This window comes from Plectropomus leopardus, chromosome 11 (assembly GCF_026936395.1).
Source record: "Plectropomus leopardus strain MGB_pleo_1.0 chromosome 11, ASM2693639v1, whole genome shotgun sequence".
Classification (NCBI taxonomy): Eukaryota; Metazoa; Chordata; class Actinopteri; order Perciformes; family Serranidae; genus Plectropomus; species Plectropomus leopardus.
In genome coordinates, this window is record NC_142186.1 from 2,906,109 (window position 1) to 2,922,641 (window position 16,533).

Sequence of the window (16,533 nt, forward strand, 5' to 3'; positions counted from 1 at the left end):
GGGGGCACATATTTTGACACATGGCTCATAAACAAGGGAAAAAAAACGACAATAGAGATTTAATAAATTGTTAAATAAACAGAGAAACTGAGAACAGATTCCCATGGCATTGCAGTGTTAAGTTAGTCCTGTTTACTTTGCGTTTACTACGTACTTCCTTTAGAAAAGGAGACCAAAACTATCGTTTTTTAAGCAAAGTTAAAGCCACGTCTTGTGGTAGCGCTCGTTATATGTACCAGGACGCTCTGGATGTGTGAAGTTAGACAGTTAAAGGCGTTGGCTACAGGATATTGGGGGCAATGAACAGTTCGACATCACGAGAGCGGACTTTGAAGACACACCCTGTTTGTATGTCACCTGTTTATTTCCTCCAAGCAGCGGTGAACCCCGTTTTAATTTGGTTTAACTCGAGTACACACTCCGCCTGTATGGGTTTCGGTGTATGCCGATTTCATTAAAAGCAAACCTTGTGTCGTACCATTCCTGTGTATACATGGGTAATGTAGTATTTTTTTTTGTTTAGCCGCTCTAAAATATTTGTCAAATAAACTACATTACCCATAGTCCCTCGCTTCAAAGCGACTTGTGTTGACATCTGCCGGCAGTCTAGTCACACACGCTTCACGATCCATTCTACAAGGAGCTGTGGAAAAGGTAGGTATAGAAATATTAAGTTTAAATGGCCTGATAAATTGCTTATTTGTCGCGATTCGTTTGATATTAACAGTTCTCAGGGTGCTAATAGTACGGTAAAACGACTGCGGAAGTGGCAGCCAGGCTGGCAAGCTAATATCAGCTAGCAAGACAGACTCGCATACAACATTAGTGTGCATCTTTCATTAAGTTACGTTTAAAGTTAGTAAAAGTGGCACAAAGATATGTATCGTTTGTACAGTAATAAAACCATGACGAGTTGTATTTCCTCTGGTGTGTGCCCCACTTTACTGCCCGGAGAGAATGACGTTAGGTCTTTAAAAACTGGTGACTTCATATCACATATCACATTAGGTAACATTGACGTTAACGTAACTTTTTTTGAAGTCTGAGGGACTGTTGGGCGCTATTGACTTGCTTTTCATTCTTCATGTTTTGTTAATTTGGGCTGTGTTCATGTATGTGGCATAACATTCGGCAAGATTGTGTTTCTTTGTTAATATTTGAATTTATAATAATTTTTAATATTTTCAGCTGAGCTCCTACAATAAGTCTTAGATACTCTGTGTAAACAAAATTGTTACATCCATACCCTCAAGTGTAAAAGATGCACCATTGAAACTCATTTAAACTGCAACTTTTGACCCAGTCATCAAAGCAAAAAAAAAAACAACAACAAAAAAACATGCGTTATATTATTTCTGGGTGTCATGCTGGACTTTTTCCTTGGAATTTGTAATTTTTACTATTTTCCCAGTGGTGACATGATTTTTATCATATTTGGCATATTGAGGAAATACATACTATTACCACCATGTGGACTGTCACAGTAAATGTAGCTGCTAATCATTGACATATCCCAGATCGTGATTGTAAAAAAAATAAAATAAATAAAAATCTTTGCATCAACTTTAATGAAAATAATGTTTTTTTTTTGTGTATCTTTTTCCATTTAAAAACATAGTGGCACCATGACAAAAAACTGGCATTTGAAGGGTAAAGATTCTGAAAATTAATGAATATTTGATATTTGTGATTGATGCTGTTTAAAATAATAAACTCAATGAAAGAAGAATAATGTATAATATTTTTATGCCCACAAAAGTACATTTTGTGGTGAGTATTTGACACTGCGCTAAAAATTATAATGTATAACAATCAATGCTGCTGCTAATCATTGACATATCCTAGGCTGAGATAATAAGAAAATCTACTTAGCATGTAGTGTATCGAAAATAATTTATATTTAAAAAATGATTTTGTTAATCCAAACATAGTGACAAAAAAACTGGCATTAAAATGATGAACATTCTGAAAATCAATGAAGATTTGATATTTATGATTAAGACTGATGTTGGTTAAAAAATAAACTCAATTGTGCGCAGAGTTATACGAGTGTGTATAATATTAACGTGGGCCCTCAGGGTTAAAGATGGTTTCGAGTCTTAGACAGATCACAGTATTTAATTTGGCGTTCACCCAACCATGCCGTTGTTCTTTCCCTAATAATTTGATGTTAATTATAGGTATTCTAGTATCTCTCCAACTAACTCAACATTACTTCCTTGAAGAAAGCATTAAATCACAGATATTACAGTCAAATATCTAATAACTGTTAGGTGTTTTTGGGGGCTCATTGTATGCCGAATACTCTAAAGGATCCCAACAATGTGTTACAGCCACTAATAATATCCTGCTTTATATGAGTTATTCTAGTTTGGAGAGGCAACTTTAATAGACGGGTTCTTCTGTATGGAGTTCAATGTGTATGTCATATGCTGTATTACTGATAGGTTTTGTCATATAGAAACCATGCTGCCATGGAAGTTCAGGCCACTATTTGTCTTTCTGTCTGTCATAGAAACCAGCTGGAGAAGCAGAGTGTGGATGAGAGCATCAGACAACAATGTCGCCTCCACGGCTCACAGGTGCTCTGCGCTCCTTCTCCAATGTCAGCAAGAAGGAGGACTTCACTGAGAAGCTCTATGATCTTAAGGTGAGGACAGCTAGTAGATATTTGGAAATTAGTGTTATTGTCGTAATAGAACATTAAAAGTTTGGTTAATTAGTGTAATAATTATAAAAAAAACAACACAAAAAACGTAATCCATTTCACAGCCCGCTGGATTGGGATGCTAAAATTGAATTTTCTTTTTGCATGAGGAAATCAATGAAGGGATCAAATGTGCATGGAGCTATTTCATTTAACATTATGCAACTTTATTCAAATAGAATGGGATTTTTGATATCAATGATGTCTTTTACAGGGTTCCTATGTATCCTTTAGGGCTGCACCTAACGATTATAATTTTATCGATTAATCTATCAATTATTTTTTCGATTAATTGACTAATCTATCGATTTTTTTTTATTGATGTAACTATTATTATCTTATTACTTGCTTAATATAACAATGAATTTACCGAAAATAACATTTTAAAACTTGTCATACATTGCAGGACATTAAAAAATAGTCCAGTCTTAACTGGTAATCTGTGTTTTACAGTCTTATATAAAGTCTCTCCAAAATAAAATTAATGCAAGAGCTTGTTGCACTCAAGAAAAGGAATGTAGTGCAATCTACATTTAGCAATCCAACAGCAAAATGAATAACACAATGTAAAATACAAGTCACTTAACAAAACAGTTACTCTTTGTTAAAGAAACAAACCTCAAATCAATTTGAATAACACTATAACTTTTCTCTAACAGAAATAGTTATAACTAGTACATTCTTTCTGCATCAAAATAGTCCAGCCATAACTGGGCCTTTAAGGCATATCGCTGCCTGCTGATATGAGTGCTGTATTTTCATATTTATAAGCACATATTCCTTCAATTATGAAGTTATACAAGCTCCTGCACAGCTGACAACCCCATCCTTTTTGTGTGTTTCAAAATAAAATGCATTGTATCAGCAACTGATGGCATTCTGTACAGAGGCACAGTCAGATAGCTCTTGTTTTGAAAGGGTTGAGGTAAAACAGATATCTTTGTTTTTCCTTAGCTCTGTGACAGAGAGACTTTAAACTATGGTATAAAGTGGTATAGACTCAACAAATGCGAGCATCACACGTTAAAAAACGGCGAGCCACCGTTTCTCTAGATGTGCTGCAGCGAGCGAGCAGTGTGCACGCTCTAACTTGATAACGTTAGCGCCGAAACAAAAAACAACAACACGCTCTGCACCGCTCATGCTCTCATGACGCGCGCTGTGTGAAACGGTGCAATGCGTCGAAGCACGTTACGTGAATCTTAGTATTCATGTAATCGATTACTCTGATGCGTCGCCCCAGCCCTAGTATCCTTATAAAGTTTTTAGAGGCTTTGAATTTATTAATCTAAAAAAAGGCCTTCATTTTTCTTAAATTGACTTACATTAATCTTTCAAAAGTCTTAAAAATGCTCAGACATGGGAAGTAGGATTTCATGAAAAGATTTTTTCTGATGTTGCATAGTAAGATCTCAAAATAATTGGTAACATCTCTTTTTTGTTAAATAATTAAATAAATTCTTCTTAAACTCGTCTGGTCTCTCACATGCAGAGTAGGAAAAACAAAAAATTGCCAAGAAAACTGTCCAGAAACGCTAGATGTTTCCCACTTCTGTTGGTAAACCAAATCTTAAAAGGGTTGTTTTTTTCAACATTTAACGTTGATACCTTAAATTTTCACTGGAAAAAAAAGACAATTTTTATGTTACAATAAACATTTGATCAAAATAAAATTACAAATAATTTTCCTAAAATAATTTACCTTTGATACAGCAAATATTGCTGCTGGCAAATGTCAACACAAGTTGCTTGTAGGGGCAGGATTAGCCTCTGGGACTAACCATAGACTGTTTGTGGGACTGCATGACCAAATTCACAAAAGCTAAATTATTAATATCAATCATGAAAAAAAGTCAGATGAATCAAGTCAGCATATTTTCCCACACTAAATATTTAACCAGAGTCAGAGATGTGTGCTGCTTTGACACTCACTGCAGGGTTCTATCTTTGGCAGTTTGTTTTGCTTCCAACTCTGTGAGCAAGCAAGTAATGTGATTTTGCATGTTGGTTTGTATTCCGGAAATTTTATATCTTTGATGACACAGCTTGTGTACTGTATGGCTCTTGTCCAGCTCCCTTTACCCTGCACATGGAAAAATCCAGAGTTCACTGCGAGAGAGTGATGCTTGGCATGTGCAGCTCAGGAGCAGAAGGCATTCAGCCAAAATATTTCAATTATAACTTGATGGAAAACAGTAAAGCATATAGAAGTATATGTGAAATGTGGTCTCACATGTCCTTAAGTTTTTACGTCATCACTGGTTAATAAATTATGTATTTGTTGGCTCTTTAGAGAAGTACATAACGTGGGATTCCTCTGGCTAATGGCAGCTTGTAACATTATTAACTGTAACCCACTAGACACAGTGTAAGCCTTTGCAGGTACTGAGAAACAGCTAGAGTATGCCCCAGACCCTGAAGTCATGCTACATATTTATCACATATTAGTAGAGTTGGTATTAGGGATGATAGCAATTAATTGATGATCGATTAATCGGTCATTAAAAATTTAATCAGACATGTGAAATTTAATCTATTAATTGGTAGACTATGAAATGCTGTCAAAATATATGAGATATACCGCTGTGAGCTTTGACTGAGGATAAAACACATTTGGTATTGTTTGAATTAGCAAAGTTTTTTTTTTTTTAAATAACGATTAATCGATTATGGAAAGTGCTTACTATTTGCAACCTTGGTATGTGTGAAATATCTTTTTTTTGCCACCAAAATATATCGTTAGACATTAAATGTATGCCAGATGTCATTTGCAAAAACTAGATGCCCACAGTGTATATAAAGCTAGACTCATACAAAACTCTGTCAAGACTGGATTTATTATCAGCTGCATGGGATCATGAAACAAAACTCTAATTATATTTTGTGTTTCTAAAGTTATTATTGGCACGACAATGTGATGAATTGCACATCCAAAGCCAACAGTTTGCTACCTTGATCAGCTGTCGCCAAGTCACACACGGAAACTCTGAACACATGTCAAAGCAAAGAAAAGATCATTGAGCTTTATTAACTTTTGAGCTCTTTATTAAATCAGCCATAAACACACAATAACACAGCCAACTGTCTTACCTTACCCTACCTTACCTAACCATACTGTACAGTATCGTACCGTTTCGTACTGTACCGTACCATACCTTACCATACTGTACCGTACCGTACTTTACCTTACCTTACCTTATCATTCTGTACAGTGCAGTACTGTACCTTACCTTACCTTACTTTTTCCAGGTCTTGTAATTTTGTAAAAGTACCATTTAGGACTGGGCGATATGGCTTTAAAATATTTTGGTGACATTTCAAGGCAATATCACAATACACAATATATATTGCAGAATTTTTAAATGTCCTTCAAACTAAGGTTAACTACGAAAATAATTAAAAAAAATATATTGAATGTACTGCAGTTACACTAAAGTTAAATAAAATAGCTAATGTCAAATAATAAAGTTGAATAGACTGCTGTTATAATAACATTTAATAAAATGTAGTTTGCAGCCCTGCTTCCCTCTTGTGAGGTCTTCAGAGGGTGGTTTAAATTACACATCAGAAAGTTGTGATGCACAAACACAGTACTATAGCCCTATGCAAAAAAAAAATAAATAAATAAAATTTAGCGTGGTGAATGTAAGGTAGACGGTGGACATCAAACTTTTTCATATAAAGAGGCTTTAGAGACAGTCTATCTTGCACTTTAGACGCAATGTCCCTTGTGTCCATTGTCCGATGGACACTGTGGGTGGATTTCCACTTGGTTGGATCTTTTATTTTCTCTGGTTTGCTTTCATATGTTTGTACCTGTGTTTCATATCCTTCTTGGCTTTTGTTAGTTTATACCCTTGCCAATAATCATTATCCAATATTTTCAAAATCAAAACATCCTATCTTTCTGCTCCATGTCAGGGATTTGTTTCTGTTCACTTGCCTCATCCCACAACTTGAAATGAGATTGGGAGCCGTGTTCAGCCATTCACTTTTACCTGGCTCACCTCCAGTTAAATCCTCTCAGCAGAAAAAAGTGCTTCTCCAGGGAAAAGATGGCAGAAGTCACTCTGAGATTATCTCTGTGCTTGTGTTAAAATGCTTAGTTTCAGAAGACATGATGATGCAGATTGTAATGAAGTCAGTGTGTTAATGCTTCTCCTGACCTCAGAGCCTCAACTGTCACACCTGCTCAGATTTAATACCTCACTGCTCTGATGACAGAGGCTTAAAAAAAGTTATTCTCATTAACACCGACTTTCTCCAGAACTACTGAGGTATGTCTAACTACATTGTAAGCAAAAGCACATTATCATATACAGCATCATTTTGGTATCATTTTGGTTGTATAGGCATTATTTTTAAAGACTTTCAAATGACACTCAGCCCTTATTATGATTATGCCCCCCGGTGAATTCATTAACTAGGTCATTTGGCACGTTAACATGGAGCCTACTAATCTGATTAGAATATGTTTAACAGCCCAAACAGATTAAATATGATCCATATAAGCACCTCAGTCATCATGAACAGGCCAAAACCGATTCAGATTTCAATCCGTTGCAGAGAAGAAGTTTAAATCTGTTCATAAAGCGATCAAAAGAAAATCTGTGTCATGAAAAATGATGAAGCTGATTCATCTTTTGCTATTGCAACAGATGATAAATATCCATTTTAGCCATTAGTTTAGCCATAAGTAACTCACTCACTCCTGCCCGGGCTCACGAGAGGAGAGGGAGAGAGCACTGTGCTGCTGTCAGACATTATCCGTTATTTATATTTCAGTGCCAGAAAATGCACTTTTGTCGTGAGAGTGTACAAAAAGTGTCAGTTGTGCTTGTCCAATGGTCAGTACCAGAGTTTGCAGCCCTTTCAAGTTACTAGATTCATAATTTTTGTATAATAATTATAATGTCACACAGCTGCTCTACTTATATGCGTAGGAGCATGTAAACAGAAGATCGCATTAGCGGACATCCCATGTAAACAGTTACCTAAATCAGATTGACAAAAAGTGTGCATGTAAACACAGCTAAAGTTGTCTTTTTTTGGGAGGTGAGCTCTAAACCACTCATTATTACTAGAAAATGCCAAAATCCATGATGAGTGAATGAGTATCTGAGTACTTCAGTTCTATTATCACAGTTTTTGCATAAGGGATTGTGCTACATGATTCATTTATCTATGATTGTTTAAATATATGATATAATCCTTGATAGAAGTTTTTCAGTGTTAAATTTCTATTGCTATTCTCTGACTAAGAATTTCTGTGATTTCTGTGGTTCATTGAGAGGTAAACTGAATCATAACTGCAATACAAAACGTTTCTCCTTTGAAGTTTTTATATAAATCAATTAATTAACAAAAATCATATGAGACCCAGCTTCTGTTCCTTGGAGCCCCTAATGGTTCAGTCCCATAAAGGTCTCTCTCACTGGGTTTTGTTGGGATGGGTCCTTCCCAAAGTGAGGTAGCTTGCAGTTTTTTTTAAAGGGGAAAAAATATCTAAAAAATCCTATAGGGATCTATGTTCTCTTTACTTGTCTTGGGAATTACTACTCAGCCCGTAAAACCAGTCCTTCACTGTCTTCAGTGACTCTCGAGGAGCTTTGTTATGTCTGAGAAAATAACTCTGATGATGTTATCATCACAAGGTTACTTTCTATAACAATTTTTTAAAGCTTCTGGGAACCAAAATCACCAAAAACTTTATTAATATGTAATTTTAGGGTCTTACGATAATAAATAGCATCAAAGATGATCAGATATTAGCCTCAACCCAAATTTGAAGTATTGTCATTTTAGTTTTTTCACAGTTTTCCTGAAGCTGTGTTGATTTAGGTGTGGTTATCCCAGATCCATTTCACCTAATATGGAGAAAGACAATCCAAAGTGAGGTGTCAGTTGATACAAATTTAACATGCCAAACTGAAATCCCTGGAGCATTGGTAAATTCGGAGTGCTGTTGGAATGTACCGTTATCCAGAGGATAGCACTCTTGGAGTGTCAGAGCGCACTCTGTCTGCGGGGAAGGAGCAGGGAAGGAGCGGCAAAGAGCCGAACAGAGAAAATGTGTAATGAAGTTAATTTTTGGTTTAATTCATGAAGAAATGGAACACTCTGTGGCTTTGAACAGCAGCTCTCTCATTTTAGTGCAGAGCGTCAGAGGGCTGGAACAGATAGAGCAGTACCACGCCAACTCTGCTTTGCTCCATGGCTGTTGTAGTGGGGACGAGAGACAGTTGACAAAGGTGGGATCCAAGGTGTCAATCAAAACTTGATCTGCCATGCCCACACAGTCTGGAGAAATGCTGTTCTCCTCAAAATGAGCTGTTTTCAACTCAGTTTTCTTTGATAGTTACTATGTGCATTCATACTATTTCAAGCCACATTTCCAGAGGCTTTAACAGAAAGCCACAGAGTTACTCCTGCGTTTGCCAGACTGTTATTGTTTATTCAAAGTTTTCTGGCTGGCTAATCACTTTAAACAGATATCTGCATACGTATGCAGAATCTTTTGGCGATGGGACAAGATTTTGGTATCACAAGTGTTCTAGTTTCTTTTTCTCTTGTTTTTCTTTTTTGTCTGTTTGAAATTTGAGAAGTAATGACCAATCATGTTTGAGCAGCATGTAAACTGTGTTTGCTGACAAGCAGAATGCATTAGCCGAAACGCAATCTCAGAACCCACTGGTTATCATCTGATGCCGTTTTAAATTAGCTTTATATTAGGTTTTTATGAAATATATTTGTATTCATATACAAATTTCTGTTGATAGAGATTCGCTGAAATGACAGAAGATGAGGTCTTGGCCCAAATATCCCCTGGCTACAGCAGATCTCCTAAAATACTGGCCCTTGCCCCTAGAGGCTTTATTGTTGTCAGCAGTAGCCGATGGGTTCAGAGATTGCCAGCTGGCTAACACTAGCTCATTTAGAGAAATGTTGATGTTGATCGAAGTGACAAAAAAGAGTAATTTGGGTTCAAAACATACTGCAGAAAGCAGGCATCGTCTTGATTAATTTAGCTCTGTACTAGGGTTGTAACTAACAACTATTTTTTATTGGTGATTAATAAGTCAATCATTTTCTAGACGAATCAATTAGTTGTTTGGTCCCTAAAATTGTCAAACATAGTTTAAAAATATCTATTGGTGTTTCCAAAAACCCAAGTTAATGTTAACAAATGTCTTGTTTTGTCCACATCTCAAAGATATTCAGTTAATTGTCATACAGGAGTGAAGAATCAAGTAAATATTTACATATCAGAAGTTGGAATAAGAGAATTTTGACTGTTTTCCCTAAAAATGACTTAAACCAGTTAAATAATTATCAAATTAGTTTATGAATATTTAAAAAGTTGACAACCAGTGGACTGATTAATCTGACCATGCTGACTGCACCATGTACTGCTTTGACAAATTATTTACACAGTGCATTGGCAGACTGTTTTTGGTTTTTTATTCAAGGCTATGTGGGCAATTAGAAATACCATTGATAATAAGAGTGCTCAGTGCTCCTGTTCTCCTTCTTGAAATGTAATTGTTTTTTTTCTCCCTGTGGCTCCTGTTAGACCAAACGACTGAAGAGACGGGAGCTGTTTGCCAGAGATGGCCTGACGTGGCAGAAGATTGTCCATTTCTGCTCTGAGCATCAGGACAAAGTTAAACAGCAAGCTGCCAGTCAGGAACTGAAGAGCCTCCTTCTGGCAGCCAAGCAAATTGGTAATTAACTCCTCAGCCTCGAATCCATTTTCATTTCTTTCAATCCATTTTCATGTGAAAAATAACAGAATGCCGTGCTTGTCTAAGTGTGATTATGATACACTTGGCAGTGTTTTGTGTCTTTGTGTCAATTGTGATCAGAAAGCATTGTGATATTAAAGTTTTACTTAAAGGGATTGTTAACCAAATTACACAAATAAAAATTAAAAATAAAAATGAAAACTTAAACTACTTTAGTGGACACAACGATGTACAAACCCCAATTCCAATGAAGTTGGGACGTTGTGTAAAACGTAAATAAAAACAGAATACAATGATTTGCAAATCCTTTTCAACCTATATTCAATTGAATATACTACAAAGACAAGATAGAAAGATATTTCATGTTCAAACTGATAAACCTTATTGTTTTTTGCAAATATTCGCTCATTTTGTATTTGATGACTGCAACACGTTCCAAAAGGGCTGGGACAGGGCCATGTTTACCACTGTGTTACATCACCTTTCCTTTTAACAACACTCAATAAGCGTTTGGGAACTGAGGACACTAATTGTTGAAGCTTTGTTGGTGGAATTCTTTCCCATTCTTCGACTTCAGTTGCTCAACTGTCTGGGGTCTCTGTTGTCGTATTTTGCGTTTCATAATACGCCACACATTTTCATTGTGAGACAGGTCTGGACTGCAGGCAGGCCAGTCTAGTACCTGCACTCTTTTACTACAAAGCCACACTGTTGTAACACGTGCAGAATGTGGCTTGGCATTGTCTTGCTGAAATAAGCAGGGACGTCCCTGAAAAAAAAAGATGTCGCTTGGATGGCAGCATATGTTGCTCCAAAACCTGTATGTACCTTTCAGCATTAATGGTGCATTCAGAGATGTGCAAGTTACCCATGCCATGGGCACTAACACATCCCCATACCATCGAATGGGCATTCGATTCTGTTTTTTTGGCCTTGCCACTTACGTGCAGAGATTTCTCCAGATTCTCTGAGTCTGAGTCTGATGATATTATGGACTGTAGATGATTGAATCCCTGAATTCCTTGCAATTGTACGTTGACAAACGTTGTTCTTTAACTGTTGGCGTATTTGCTCAGGCAGTTGTTCACAAAGTGGTGAACCTCGCCCCATACTTGCTTGTGAACGACTGAGCCTTTCGGGGATGCTCCCTTTATACCCAATCATGACACTCACCTGTTTCTAATTAACCCGTTCACCTGTGGATTGTTCCAATCAGGTGTTTTTTGAGCATTCTTCAACTTTCTCAGTCTTTTGTTGCCCCTGTCCCAGCTTTTTTGGAATGTGTTGCAGGCATCAAATTGAAAATGAGTGAATATTTGAAAAAAAAAACAAAACATAAAGTTCAGTTTAAACATTAAATATTTTGTCTTTGTAGTGTATTCAATTGAATATAGGTTGAAAAGGATTTGCAAATCATTGTATTCTGCTTTTATATATGTTTTACACGTCCCTACTTCATTGGAATTGGGGTTTATTAGTGACCCATAGGAGTGCCATGAAATTGCACTAATGCTGAGTTTTGGGTGGGTCAGACACTTCTGCAACTTACAAAGTGACTGTTGAGTCAATGAAGTTCCTGCAAAACCCTATTAAACCAGAATTGTCATATTATAAAGCACTCAACATTCAGCATTGTTATTGATCTGATACAAAAAAAAATGGATTTGACTTTAGAAAAAGAATAAAGACAAGCTAATGTTACATGTGTACAAACTGCAAATTTACTCTGACATTCATTTTAAATATCTACCCTGACCAACCCAAAACAGAAGTAGCAAATGTCATGATAGCAATAGGAAGCTCATTTGTCCTTTGCCACTGTTGCCATCATCTGTGGTATATCATACTTAAAACTTTGCTGAAGAATAGTGCACGGTGATACGTTCTTTGGAACAACCAGCATGAGTTAGAGTTTTGATGCGTAATTGAAAATCTAGAGCCTCACCACGGATGCTGCCATAAAAAAGGTCTGCTCCACATGTGTACAATAAGTCAATGAATTAATTTCAGAAAAGAGCCTATAGCCAAGCACTGCAACTTTTCCAAGTTGCAGAGCAAATATACACCCACATTCACACTACAAACCTCAGTGCTTAATTTGGAGATTAGTTCATAAGGCATCGTGACATGAAACAGCAATTTCTCTCTTAAAAAAAAAAAGAAAAGATCTATTAACAATGGTAAGCGTAAAAGAAAGGATAGGAGCTACTTTCAAGGCTGTTCTAATGCTGCGTACCATTTACCTCGCAGGTCAGAGGTCAGTGCTGGGTATGTCATCATACCAGGGACGGGCAATATGGCCTAAATTAAAGTCTCAGATTTTTCACACCACACTCATTTTACATTTTTAATCAATGAGTTTGTCCCCTCTTAATAACAAACTATATATATATTTGATTTTAGCAATAAAAATGAAAGGTTAACTCAAAATTTTAGAGGGCTTGAAGTCAGTGATGCATATTGCACAGTTTTGCAGTTGAACAGTGGAGTATTGAAAATGACCAATATTGAAATCAAACAGTTGTTTAACATTAGTTCCATGTCAACAAATAATGTTATTGGTTGTGTTGAAATGACTAGACCATCGTCTGACCACCAGCTGTGGTGGAGTCAGGCGACGTCCCCTCCAGCTCTCTTCACGTGTACAGTTGTACAGATGAGGCAGGGCCGCTGGTAGCGCATACCAGGGGTGGATAGTTTTCAGCATGTGCACGAGTGCACTCCAATTCTATTCATTATATCATCTGCCCCTTCTCAAATGCAAAACAGTAACACTTTTTCAGTTGCTATGTATAGCACAGCACCCATAATGTCTGTTATGTTTGCAAGCTATCATTAAGAGCTTGCTGTGATAGCAGGGACATGGTAACAAACTTGGACTTAAAAGTGGAGTAAATACATAGCTGATCTGGTACAGGAGAATGCATATTTCTGAGTAATCAGAAATGCTAGTTTATACTTTTAATGGAAGACCATACAGTGACTACTGGCACAGATGAGATGTCCATGTAATTTGCTCATAAATGTGTATTTAAGGTCCCACAACAATACAGAGATAATGTTGTGGTCTTTTTGAAGTATCATTTCATATTAAAATGCACCCCAAAAAAACTAGATTTACTCCAGAGAAAGGTGTTTGACAGTGAGCTTTACATGCTCTAATCCTCCCTCTTTGCCACTTCAAGTTTTAGCTGAACTTCATGAGTCAATTGCGGAGCTCTCTTATGAAAGCCTGTGATGATTTTTATTTAGTTTGCTTTTCTCTCCGTTTATGGTGGTATATTTTCTTCTCATTCGCCAGTCAAGAGTAATAGTGTTTGTTGTTGTGATGCCCTACCAATGCTTTATGTGTTGAACCTGCCCTCAAACAATGTGGCTGGATCCACATAAAAAATTGCTCTTACGCACACTCTGGAGAGGATGAAAGCAGCCATTCTGCTCTGCTACGTGCAGCTACGAGTCTGATGCTTTTAGACTATTTTAATTGGTTTAAATCCTTTTCATCTGTTTTCTCTTTCCTCTACCTCTCCAACCTTCTTCACTCTATTCTCCCTCTGTCCCTCTGACATTTTTTCCTCTAATTGGACAATTACTCTGTATTCCTTTTTGTTAAGTGCAGCTCTGGTTAAGCATGAATTGTTTGGAATATTATTTAAATAAGGTGCAGGGACCTCAAACAGTGAGCTCATGCTGTAGTCTTTACTATTCATCTATGAATAGATGAATAGTGCACAGCTCACATTTAATGGCCATACACAACACTGCTATCCAGGTACCACTCATTAGTGTGTGTGTGTGTGTGTGTGTGTGTGTGTGTGTGTGTGTGTGTGTGTGAGTGTGTACGTACGTACATATATACGACATTGTACACACACGCGCACACGCACATATATATATATATATATATATATATATATATATATATATATATATATATATATACTGAGGCCAGTTGAATGTACTGCCAAATTCACAGAATCAGCTTTGAAGACAGGTTGTGGGAGTTAATGAAAGGTAATGATGCTGTTTGATCATTATTTTGTGTACTCAAAAGTGCTCACTAACACAGTTTTTAAGGAATTTGTGACAAAAATTTGAGAGAAATATATTTATCAAGTGCACAAAAGTCTTCGATCTTTAACTAAAACCTGTAAAAAAACAAGTGTTGTGTTTACATTCTTTTTTAAAAACTCTTGTTTAACACTAAGATTTTGGATCAAACCTCAAAGGTATGAATAGATTCAATAATAATAATAATAATAATAATAATAATAATAATAATAATAATAATAATAATAATAATATACCAAATGCCTCCTGCATTAACATTAAAAGTCATGTTTTATTGTAAGAAAAAATATTTTGGCAAAATTCTTCCTAATCTATGGAAACTGATGTCGGTTCACTTTTTCATGCTATATTTTATCTCGTATTTAACTTACCCAGTTTTATTTTTGGAGTCTTATTTTGTTTTTATGTGTGTAATCTTAATTAATCAACATTGTTGGAAGAAGCCTCAGACTTTTATTTATTTTTATATATTTTATAGACTTTTAAGATTTTTATTACCCAAGAATGCTTCTCTGTTATTTGTTGTGCAGCTGATAAAAAAACTAAAACTAAAAATACTGTTAACGTTACAGCCACATACACAGCATTCCATAAAGTTGGAATTTACCTTCTTACAGATGTCACTGTATGCCTGCCTATTTTTGTGGTTGTCCCAGTAGTTCTGTTAGTGCCTATATCTAATTCTCTGTGGATTGTAGATAAATTCGATCCTTAAATGTGTGAGAACTGATACTTTAGAATTAAAATATGACTGATGAAAGATGCTTCTTTTAAAAGGTGGTGTTAAAGGTCAAGCAGCTAATAAACTTCTTTTGCAGGATGAATGAAATTAAACAGCAATTTGTTAATTTGTGCATTTGTCTGTCTCCCATCGTGTCAGTTTTTGTTTGAAGGCAAAAGGCAAATAAATCCATTTATTTATTTATTTATCCATTTTTAATTCCATTTTAGTCTCATTTGGGTCATAGCAAATAATAATTAATTTGATTATCATTTTTATTGAAATTTCATTTTGAAATGTAGTGAAGTAAAGGTACAAGTAAAAACAAAAATCTAAATATTGAAGAAAAATACAGTTGTTTTAAGACTGAACTTAACTGCATTAAATTAGTTAATTTACTTGCTGACTTTGTAAGTTATACCAGCATTCTCCATCAGGAAGACGACTTGTGCCTCTGCCTGTTGTGATCACTGCAGTCTCGACATCAGAGTGTAAATATGTTGTTTTCTTTTACAGTGGGGACTGAACATGGACAGGAGGCCATTGACAGTGCTGCTGTCTTTCTGTTTGAGACTTTCCACAACAAAGACCATGTGGGGACAGAGGAGACCCGAGCCATTAAACAGATGTTTGGCCCCTTTCCATCATCTGCAGCCGAGGCCTCCTGTGCCTGCGTGGCCCGGCTGGTGGCTCCGCTCGGAGAATCCCGAGTCGAAAATTTTATCCAGAGCACATGCTCCCGTTACAGCCCCCAACGAGGGTCCACCTTTGGACGCAACATCGCCTTCTCCTATGACTGCTACACATTGGACCCGCTGGAGGACCTGCCCGGCTCTGGCCTTCATGAGGAGAACATGAGTTTAGACTTTATGAATTTCCTCAACAGCCATCAGAGCGGGAGGAAGGTCGCTGGTGAGGAAGAGGTGTCCAGCTCAGGAAGGTCTTTGAGCTCTGGGGATGGAGCCATCCTCAGATCAGAGGTAGAGAAGTATCTGAACGGAGGCAACATGATCTCATCCAGCCCGGAGGAGCTGTGCACCTCCCTGTTTGAAATGCTGGCCTCCCACAGGAGTGACGATGAGCTGCAGAATGAGGTTTGTGTCACAAAATGCAGTGTAATTTATAGATGGTGAATCTGATGAATTGTTCTTGGGAATCCATAGGTTAAACATGCAAAACTTACCGTGGCTCACAACTTGTTTTAGGTATTATGCTAAATCAATTTCTCACAGCACTGACAGGACTTACACAAGGTAATAGGTATGGTAATGATGATTTGACAGATAAAT

At 36.6% G+C, this 16,533-nt stretch overlaps 1 protein-coding gene across 1 annotated transcript in view; it reads left to right on the top strand.

Annotated features, from left to right (window-relative positions):
• Positions 1-523: 523 nt before the first annotated feature.
• Positions 524-16,533, top strand: part of ascc3 (activating signal cointegrator 1 complex subunit 3) — a 203,964-nt gene continuing 187,954 nt past the window's right edge. The window contains exons 1-4 of the mRNA XM_042490728.2: positions 524-654; positions 2,516-2,650; positions 10,281-10,431; positions 15,761-16,338. Coding sequence (XP_042346662.2) covers positions 2,561-2,650; positions 10,281-10,431; positions 15,761-16,338 — 819 coding nt within the window. The 5' untranslated portion in view covers positions 524-654; positions 2,516-2,560. The remainder of the gene's footprint in view (positions 655-2,515; positions 2,651-10,280; positions 10,432-15,760; positions 16,339-16,533) is intronic.